Source organism: Cottoperca gobio, chromosome 13 (assembly GCF_900634415.1).
Source record: "Cottoperca gobio chromosome 13, fCotGob3.1, whole genome shotgun sequence".
In the NCBI taxonomy this organism is placed as follows: domain Eukaryota; kingdom Metazoa; phylum Chordata; class Actinopteri; order Perciformes; family Bovichtidae; genus Cottoperca; species Cottoperca gobio.
This window is the reverse complement of record NC_041367.1, coordinates 11,348,096-11,359,185: the sequence shown is the minus strand read 5'-3', so window position 1 is coordinate 11,359,185 and position 11,090 is coordinate 11,348,096. Positions and strand designations below refer to the sequence as shown.

General features: G+C 40.5%; 1 protein-coding gene across 1 annotated transcript; it reads right to left on the bottom strand.

The window, feature by feature from the left end:
* Window positions 1-327: 327 nt before the first annotated feature.
* Window positions 328-4,106, bottom strand: gvin1l2 (GTPase, very large interferon inducible 1-like 2). The gene is made up of 2 exons (XM_029446782.1): window positions 1,710-4,106; window positions 328-1,576 (listed from the first exon to the last, which is right to left on the bottom strand). The coding sequence occupies exons 1-2, from the start codon at window positions 3,968-3,970 to the stop codon at window positions 1,435-1,437; spliced, it is 2,403 nt and encodes an 800-aa protein (XP_029302642.1). The 5' UTR covers window positions 3,971-4,106; the 3' UTR covers window positions 328-1,434.
* Window positions 4,107-11,090: the final 6,984 nt, after the last annotated feature.

Sequence of the window (11,090 nt, the reverse complement as noted above, 5' to 3'; positions counted from 1 at the left end):
TGGAGGGGGGGCCACAGGTGGGTCCAGGCTCAGTGTTACAGGGTTACAGGGCCCCTGTTGCCCCCCCCCCCAGAACCGCCACTGCCATGCTGTCGGAGCAAACTTCAGGGGCATCTAGGAGCGTTAATTCGACAACCCTAATAAATAGACATGTATAGATAGATGCATCTGACAGAAAATTGAAATCCCAGTTTGTATTAATTAATATACATAAAATTGTAATGTAATGGGACCATGTCACGCCATGTTTGCTGCCAGGCTATGACCTTCAGAGATCTGTCCAGTACTGTAAATCAATGTATTTTACTGTATCTTCCAAAGGGCAGTTTTATTAGGAATAATATACATGAGCATATATACATTTAGCTGTTGTACATTAAACAGTTAAACAACTAATACATTAATTAATTCCTGTACAAGAAGAATAGATGAACAGATGAATGAATAGATATAGTACAGCAGGTCAGGTTTGGTATGAAACCAATTAACCCTGTTCTTAAATCTCAGTGTTGAGCTGTCATAGGATTCCTTCATCCAACATTGCACTCTTGTGGATTTCAGCATTTGACTTTTCCCTCTACTTTACTCATTCTTCTCCTTCATTTCATTGATGCTGAGTAGGGTCAATAAAGTGTAGCGCTGGTTCCATAGGAAAGGCTAAGTTTGTCCCGATTGGCCAAGTAATCAGTTTGATGTAGGACATTAGAGGATCCTGTCTGTGCTCATAGATGGAGAGTTATAATGTGTAACGTTTATCATGGCTAGTGTTCTGATGTGATTGTTGGAGTCCATGCTTTATCCTATAATGCCATAATGACCTCAGCTTTGTTAGCAAGAAAGACATAACCTGCTTTGGTATGAAATGTGGAGCAAATGTTAGCAGGTGAGACACTTTTTATCATTTGTGATAATGTATTCACATCACAATTATATGAACATGTGTCGTCTGTGTATACAAAACAAAAGGCTAACCCTCAAAACACGGAACATGTGGAATTAGCATACTGTAAATCACTGCTGGATATGTAGTGTCGAAAAGATGAGACAACATATTTGATTCTAACATTTTTTACATTAAGAGTGTGCCATATCATATTGTTCACAATAATAAGGATGTCTTTTCAGATCAGGAGGCAGTGGAGGAAAGTGAGATAATAACGAGTCAACATTTACAATATATTTTAAAGGCATATTTTACAAAACGCTATCTTATTATGGAAATGTTAAAAAAGTAAAGGTAAATAACAAAAGAAATCTGTCTTTTGAATGAATGGTCTATTTGATTACTTTTCTGTCCACTATTCACATTATCATCAACATCAACATCCTTGATGGATCTAAAAGACTTCTAAACCAGATAAAAAAACTGAACTTTATCAATAAAATGTCACATAATAATATAATAATGACGTACAGGACAGATCATTCCAAATATCAGCATTGTCCAGTGAGGAGGGCCTCCTTCAGACTGTACAGTGCCTCTTCCTCAGTAATCTCCTTCCACTCCTCAGGAATCTTTGATGGCTCCTGCTCGTATTCCTTTGCAAACCTCTCATTGAACCTCGCCAACACATACCTGTAAATTATGGAATATTTAACTAATTTCAGGAACATTTGCATTGTGTATATATAGTGGTACATAACATACATATTATGTTAGAGAAATATATCCATTTATGTTATTTAAGCATTAATAAACCACACAGTACCTCCAATAAGCACTGGGCATCTGGCTGTCTGGGTCCTCTGAAGAGATGCTCCAGTCTGGGTAGAGGTAATGAAGGCCCCTGCATGCTACAGACATGTCTTGTGTGTCTTTGCTCATGTCTGGGTTTCCCTCGGTCATGGTTTCAGGGTTTCTGATACAGCACAGAGAACCGGAGTCATGGGGCAACATGTCTTTGGGTCTGTGGAACAGAGCCTTGTGAACCTTATGCCCTATCTCCTGCAGCTCACAAGGGGCTCTGCAGATAGGACATTGCTGGTCACAGCCTTTCACTCTATTAAAGAGAGCGTCTTGGGGCTGAATGGGAAGGCACTGAAGAAGTTGGGTGATCTCCACATTTTGGGAGAACTCTTGGGCTAGTTCCAAGCGCATTGCAGCCAGTAACTCCATTAGACATGTGACAAAGCGATCCCATTCTGTGGTGATGCTGAAGAAAGGTCTATCCAGAGAAGCCCTGGCCCGGACATCCACATCTCCATCTCTCTCTAAAATGAGGCAAACTCTCTCCAGCAGCGGCTTTGTATCACTCAGCACTCCATTAGTACCTTCTGCCGTTTGGCTCACTGCTGCCGCAATCTTCCCTACTATTTCTCCAAGTCTCTGTTGCCTCCATTTATCCAAGTTGGTTGATTCAGAGAGGTGATCCACCACTGTCTCCTGGATCTTCTTCACTCTGAAGTTGTCGTAGTTAAGCAAATATTCCAGGAAGCTTTCAAAGTGGTCCTCCTTTACAAGCTCTTCCAGCAAACTTTGATGAAAGGCATGTGGGGACTGATACTGCTGGGCTTTATCTTGGATGCTTTTAACAATCTGCATCCCCAGTGGTCTGTAAATGTAGTCCAACACTGTAGGTCTGATAACCATAGAGGTAAAAGCTTGAGCAACCCTCTGGCACTGGTCTCTCTTCCTGAACTGGTAGATAAACTTTGCCATGTACGTACTCTTGGTGGCAGTAATATTTTTCAAAAGCTCGCTGTCCTTGGCATAGCGGTCATGTAGCTTTTGGAAGTCTTGGCATGCAGCGCTACAGAGATAAACTTTCAGATCCACTTCAAAAGCTGATCTGATTTCCATAGGTTTTTCTTTCAAAGCTTTTTCAACATTTTCTAACAGTTTTGTAATGTAGCTGTCAGAGAAATCTGCTGGTAAGCTAGATGTATCTGCTACAAACTGATTGTATCCTTCTATGATATTGCATGCTACCTGTTGAGCTTCTAACCTCTGCAGTCTGTTGTTGTCTTCAAACATGTGCTTTAATCTGCTGCGGTATCCAAAGTGCTCATCATTAACTTGGAAGCTAGATTTCTGGTTTTGGCTGATGTATTCAAGTTTTTTCATGTGTTTCTGGAGACCACAGTTGATTAGATTGTTTTTCAAAATATCGGTCACTCTTGCTGTAATATCATCTGTTTCTGACGACCTGAAGTCAAAGTTGGACAATATCTTACTCCACTCACCCTCAAATGCCTCTTCTAGTTCTGTATCTTGAAGGAGAACTTTGGTTGACTTGCTGTTCTCTACCAGTGCATGTAGCTTGGATTCCTGTTCTTTTTCCAGTACGGTGTCAAATCTTTCCAACTGTGTTGAAAAACAATGGCTCTCGTTGACTGTCCCCAATCTTTGTACCATCTCTTTGGTTACTTGCTCCTGAAGGTTATCCATATTGCTCATAAGGATTGGCTTGAATGTGTTCATTTTAAGAACATTGTCTTTCATCAAATATGACTCTACTTTTGATCTAAGTTTGTCCACCTCTGTTTTGACTTCCTCTCTGGCTTCATCCTTCAGCTCGCTCAGAAGGCCATTTTGGATTGCAGGGTCTAAAGCCTTTGCCTTTGTGTCAAAGATTTTCTTTGTTGCCCCTTTAAGCCAGCTTTCCATGTGTTCCAGAAAACTCCCCTCCCACTGGTATAGCTCTGTGCACAGTAAAGAGAAGGCTAAAGCTATGTCAGTATTTTGCAGACTAATGGAGAATGATTCTGCTTTCACTGCATCCCAAACAGCACACAAACGGCTCATAAATTCAGGCAGACCTGTGGTTTCAGACTTTGCTGCACACTTCTTCAATGCCCCAAACAGGTTTTGCTTAAGCTTTAACACAGTTTTACTATACTGTGTATCAATTGGTTCAGAGAGGGACATATTGTACCAAGGCCCTTTGACACAGGTGATACAGCTTGTGGTCTTTGCATAATGGTTATCAGTATTATTAGTTCCTCTGTCTCCAGTCTCATTCTGAACCATATCCGATACTCGTCTTAACTGTGATGCTTGTAATACGCTGTTTATTCCTTCATCCTCGGTCAGAAGTTGACAAATAGGCACGGAGCCACATTCTTTAATGCGCAGTAGAGCATTGACTATGACAGTGAGGTTAGTTTCAAACTCAATACCCACTTGTGAAGAGATGTTCTGCATTAAAACATCACTCAATCCAATTGCAACAGTGGCCATCTCATTGTCGTGGATCAGCAAATTTCTTTTGTTGTCTAGAGACGTTGAGCAGAGACCTTCTACATCAATTAACATCAGAAAATCACACTCCATGTCCTTTCTGAGCTCATCAGGAAGACACAGGGCAACCATGTACACCCCTTTAGTGGATCTTTTCCTTCCTTCAGGAAATTTAACCCCAAATAATGCAGAAAGAATCTCAGCATTCCTAGCATGATGTACTGCAAGATTTGTCAGCACTCGCATCCTGCACTGTTCTTGAGGTAGGCGGCGTTTCAGTTCTGCAAAGACACAGCTCAGCCAGCGGATGGGGATGTTTGAGGCATCTCCATCCATTAGTTCAAGTGGAATCCCATATAGAAGAAGGTCTGTAGCTAAGCGAGGGAGACGCAACACGTTGTGGCCCCCACTGCCGGGGCTAGTGTGTGTTAGCTCAAAAATTAAGCCCATCTCACGCAAAAAGTGCTCAAGCCCCAGCGAGGACAGATCAGGTTCCAAAGACTGTGTACATGAGGCTACCGGATGTTCAAAGGAAACATCCAGCCACATTTGTTGTTCGGCAGAAGAAGTTGAATCTGACTTAGCTTGTGCCAGCTCTGGTTCCTCTGGCTGTTTCCATTTGGTGTTGAACGTTCCATTTTCTCCATACCCCCAATTACGGTTTTGGTCCTCAAAGACTGGAATTGAAATTTGTTGAATCTCTGTTTCATTTGACGTCTCATATAACTGCTGCTCTCTGTGTGGATTGTGTGTGGACTCAAAATGTTCTTTCTGTTGTGAATGTGGTTCAAACTTCTCCTCGGAGACTTGCAGTTCAGTATTTACAGGCTGCTCTTCAGTGTTTTCCTCTTCAAATGTTGAATCTGTATAGAAACTATCACTGTCTCCTAGGTCGTCATTGGCTCCATTCTGGAGGTCATCATAATTTTCTGGCATGCCATCTTCCTTTTCTGTCTGCAGGTTTGTGAATAGATCTTGTGGACTGTTTAGTTTTTTTATTTGATTCAATCGAAGCCTCAGCTTCATCCAACTGAGGAAATAAGTCCTCTCCACTTTATCTTTTGCGAAAAGCGCATCGGTGAAAATCTTCATCGCTGGGGTCATTTTGTAGCTACTCAACTCTACCAGGATGTCTTTCTTTTCTATTTGCAGTTGGGGATCAATATCTTTTCCTTCTTTTCTCTGTTTACTCTCCTCCTTTTCTATTTCGGCAAGTTTGCTCCACAAAGGCCCCTGCAACGGAAGCTGTTTCTCCCTGAATTGTGCAGATCCCTCATCTAACCCTTTCAATACTTTCTCCACTGTGGCCATTGACTTTTTACAGACCGCTCCCTCATCTACATTAAGGCCTAGCTCCTCTGCTAATTTTGCTGCTGCCTCAAGTTTAACAAGTTTCATTTCATCTGGTAGCAGATCTTTCAGGGTGCAACACAGCATATTAGCCAGTTCCTCCTCACTCAAATCTCTCCCTTGCAGCACTGATCCTCTGGGAAGGGCCATGCATTCTTCAAGGTTCTGACTAGCAAACCCCACAACCCTGTTCTCATTCTTCTCAGTATCTGATAGGTCAATCAAAATGAGCTTGTGTGCCATATACTTGCAGGAGGCGAGAAGTTGTTTTTCTTTCTCCTTAAGATTCCCGCAGAAAACTACCACAGCTGAAGACGCTTGGCATAGAAGGCTGAGGGATTTCTCATGTGTACTGGCGTCACCACGGAGGTTAGAGATGACCACAGGGACAGGAAAAATATCTCTGGCACTGTCTCCAGTGGGTAGATACCATCCAATCTCGACCAGGCCATTGGAAAGTCTTCGGGGCAGGTGTCCTCCATCCATCCCCCTGTGGAGAAATGTGTCACGCGGAGATCTGAGTGTACTTATAACATTGTTTAGCACCTGTGACTTAGAGACACCACTGTGACCAAGCTTCACACAAGAAACCACTGGCATGTATGTACTTGCCAAATCCCCCTCATGGAACCTCCTGTTATTATCTGGAAAGTGAGACCCCCATTGGCTCACAGCACCTCTCAAAGGCCAAAGAAGGAAGCGACTGGCTTCTTCTGGATCTATGTTTGGAAGGACCAGGGGCACAGCAAACTGGCATTGCAACATGCGCACAGTCATCTCTTGCTGAAGGAAAGTGTTGGCAGACATAAAGACAGCTGTAACTAGATCAAGGGGATTGATGGCACACTGGTTTTCTCCTTCAAAACCATTTATAATGTCCTCGGGTGATTTGTTGGCATTGTTCAGAACATCATGTAAAGGTTTGCAGCAAGGACTCCGGGCATCTGGGCTAAACAGCCACAAGCGTTGGAGGAAAACATTTGGTAGATCCTTGGGCTCAAGAGGGGCTTGGTTCTCCAGATTCCAAGTGTTGATGTCCAACAAAGACGCTGGGTCTAGTGGTGTCGTCCAGAAGGCCTTCAGACCCAGCTTATTTAGGACCTCTGTCTGGGCATTGTCCTTTAGAGGTTCTGGGTTAAAAAAGAATCAATAATTTAGTCTGTGGATAAACTACATTATTAAATCATTCATAGTAATATAGTTTTATTCAGTTAAATGTAGAATAAACTTTCATATGATCTGGAAAAAAAGCTAAATAATGTATTTTTAATAGGCTCATAGTGGAAAATCCTCAAGCAAAGTTTAAGTATTTAAATATGTTTCCTTTATACTAATCAAAGTAGATTTTGTGTTTGTGGAAAACATGTAAAAATGTGAATATTTTTAATTAGATTTGGATAGCATATAGATTATGTGTAACGCATGTCTTTGAATGTAAATGTGTACTGAGTTCTTTGTGCACTAGTTGTCAGCTGTTGGCTCAAACTAATTTTTATCGAGAGTGACAAGAGACTTTGAAAATATTTCAAAATTCATGATCAAACTAATAATACTTGTCATATTATTTGTTACATATAAGCTTTTATATATAACAGAGAACAGTTGCTGTGTTTAACATTTTATAAACAAAAAAGGCACAATATCCCTGTAGCTAACTAGTCATTACATTTAAACTCAGAGTTTCAGCTACACCTGCAAACAAAACAACAGTGTTCCCCTTAAACACAACAACCCGTGGTGCCATTAACATCCACATTTACTACACTTGCTGCTGCCAACCCAATTATTATTAATGGATAAACACATTAAAGCATTCAGCAATGTTGTACTTTATCCAAGCAAAGCCCTCCTCCTGGTCTGCAGCTTTTACCTCATTGTGTTACCAAAGCCAGAGCAGTCACAGGAGGAAGATGTTCAGCCCAAATACATTGTTACCTTCCTAAATGGCATGAACAGATCTCCCAAAATAAAATATTTACAGCTAATCAAATGATTTGATATCATGGTTGTTGTGCACACATTTTGCATTTAACCCAAAGCATTCACTTCAATAGAATGTAAGCATTTGTGGATTAGCTGAGGTTTAGGGGAAAAACAATGTTATGGCTTGGGTTGCTGCGGCAGTGTCTCTACAAGGTGCAAATGGTTAATCTGGCACACATTAAAATCAAAATAGGGCAAAAAAGCAGATTTAAATTGCCCCTTAGGATAGTTAGTCTTTTGTTCAACGTAATTGTACTGTACTGCCACACGTCAAATAATGAGAAAGTAATTTGTTTTGCCATTTATTTCTGCTTGTAGGCCTCCCTTTAAAATTGTTAGCTAGGTTTTTTTTCAATTCATCTTAATTAATAAATCCACAGCATATTTGGGTACATTAAAAAGTCCTCAAAATGCATATATATATATATATATATATATATATATATATATATATATATATATATATATATATATATATATATATATATATATATATATATATATAACACCACAACCCCTGAAAAGCATGAAGGAAACATACTTTTCTTTTTGATGCTCAGCCGTTTAGGAAGCTTGACTGACATGATGAATCCAGCTGAGTGTCTTTCCTCTCCGTTTTAAATGACTTCTTCTCTGGTCAGCCACATCACAAATAATCTGGAGTGTTGAATGGAAACCTGTGATGAATATTCATAAAATAAACATTAGTGGCATACAAAAGGCAGCATAACACCTGCAAGCAACACAAAGCAACTGCAAGCTTCTTTTGTCCAAAAGTGAAAAGCTCTGTTGTCCTACTTACAATAGGTGATTATGTCATAGCCTGCTGTCTGAGGGGACTGCTCATTGTGGAAAGTACGGAGGAGGCTGGTTTGTCCAGACTTTTATCTTCCTGAAATGCTTCACTGAAGCAAGACTCTCCTCCCCGTTTCATTTTTTTTTCACTACAATAAAACCTGAACCATGACAGGCTGAACATGATATGCTGATAAAGTGACTCCTCAGATCAGGAGACAGAAAGATAAAGCATACCACTTTAGAGTCTAGGCGACTACCTCTTAGTTTTAACACTTAACAGCTCACAGTGTTACATATTACTATATTATATTGTTAATACTGATGCAGGAAAGTATAACAAGATCAATCTGAAATGGTTGTGCAATGATTAATGGGAGATAAAAGAAAAGTTCTGATTCACAACACTGTATTATGTTATTTGACTTTTCTCAGATATTTGAGAAATATTTGAATTTCTATTAATTAAAGTAACACAGTGGGAGAAATTTAAAGGGGAAAACTGCTAACAACTCATAGACATCTGAAGAAACTACTACACACTGATTTTGTCATAAGAGGTCACATTAAAAAGGTTTTGGTAACCACTGATCTAATCTTTAATGCATCATATTTTATAATCCCATCATGTTTCTCAATGTAACGTTTGACTCTGTAAAAAGTAACTAGTAACTCCAGTCACACGGATGTAGTGAAGTTAAATGTAAAATATTTATTTCTGAAATGTAGAGAAGTATAAAGTAGCATACAATTGAAATTCTCAAGTAAAGCACAAGTACAAATGTGTACTTAAGTAGAGTAAGTAGTTCCTCTCCACCGGTGGTTAAATAAAAGGTGGCATGCAGGTGAATGTAATCTGAATAATGTTTTGACTTGTGTGATTCATGAATTAAAAGAAGATTAACACTAAGTGTGTAATACATATAATTAATTAGTCTGACTATAGTTAATTAATTCATTAACACAGTAAGAAATCAATAATTACTGATTTTGTATTTTCATCAGGATTCACAAGTGTTCAGTTTTCACATTCTAATATATCTAGGAAATAATTATTATACGCGTGTTCGCAGTCTGTTATAAAGAGTTACCTGTATTTTCCAATGCACATAAATCATAGGTTCAATTTATATTTCTTCTGAAATAAGAGCAAGAAGAAGAACCTTGCCTGTCCAGTTGCATGTACATTTCAGGAGTGTGTGAATAGTACGCTCTGCTTCTTTGCCTTTCTGAATCAGCTCAACTTGACCTTAATATACAGAAGTGTTGGATGTGCACACAACTACCCTTCTGCACATAAAATATGCAACAAGTATGCAGTTTATAATGTCTCTTCTAAAACAAATGTATTATTGCAACTAAGTGTTCATTGGTAGAATTTGTACTTAAAATCATAATGTTCTTACCTATTTCTTCCTCATACAATTGTTTGGTAAGAAAGCAATCCTTCGCATTTTGTCACCAGCGCTGTTGCTATGTTTCTCTGTCAGGAGAGCTCTTATACCTGTGTGTTCAGTGATAAGACACATTCCTGTACTTCTATCTAATCCCAAAAAAACAAAATGAACATCAGTCACACGCACACAGACTCACAGCACTCCTCAAGTCAAACGTAGACAAGAGGAAACAAGTGACGGTGGTCATTGTGTAAAACGTCCTTACATGACAGGCTTGATGATACTCAGATAACAGCAGGCAGTTTCTGTCTCTTTCACAGTGCAGGGCCTAGTGAAATGTATTCACAGACATCTGCCCAAGGTATTATCATTGGTCTGCAGGGGTTAGAGGCTAGGCTCCAGACAATGACGCACACAAACCTTTAGTCATGTGTGATCTCTCAGATATAGGTTTATCTGATTACTACCAATGCACAGCTGCTGATGATCCTTTTTATTCCTAGCTCATGGCAATACAATGAATTACAATAGATAGCCATGTCAAATAATAAATGAATAAATAATGATTTTAAATGTCCTTTTATGTATTTGGAGTGAAAAGAAACATTTGATTTAACTCAAAGGCTTTTGCAGATATGATAGTTTTCAGTTTGTAAATAGATTCAAACCTGATGAAATCCTTCTTTCAAGTTTTCCACCCTTCTTATACTGTATAAACTATTTCTGGTATCAGTGGCAAAGGCATACCAAAAATACAGAAATTGCATATATCCATCCATCCATCGTCTACCGCTTATCCGGGATCGGGTCGCGGGGGAAGCAGCTCCAGTAAGGAACCCCAATCTTCCCTTCTCCGGGCCACATCCTCCAGCTCCGACTGGGGGATCCTGAGGCGTTCCCAGGCCAGTGAGGAGATATAATCTCTCCACCGAGTCCTGGGTCTTCCCCGGGGTCTCCTCCCAGCTGGACGTGCCTGGAACACCTCCCTAGGGAGGCGCCCAGGTGGCATCCTTACTAGATGCCCGAACCACCTCAACTGGCTCCTTTCAACGTAAAGGAGCAGCGGCTCTACTCCGAGTCTCTCACGGATGGCTGAGCTTCTCACCCTATCTCTAAGGGAGACGCCAGCCACCCGTCTGAGAAAACCCATTTCGGCCGCTTGTACCCGTGATCTCGTTCTTTCGGTCATGACCCAGCCTTCATGACCATAGGTGAGGGTAGGAACGAAGATCGACCGGTATATTGAGAGCTTTGCCTTCTGGCTCAGCTCTCTTTTCGTCACAACGGTTTGGTAAAGTGACTGTAATACCGCCCCCGCTGCTCCGATTCTCCGGCCAATCTCTCGCTCCATTGTCCCCTCACTCGCGAACAAGACCCCGAGGTAC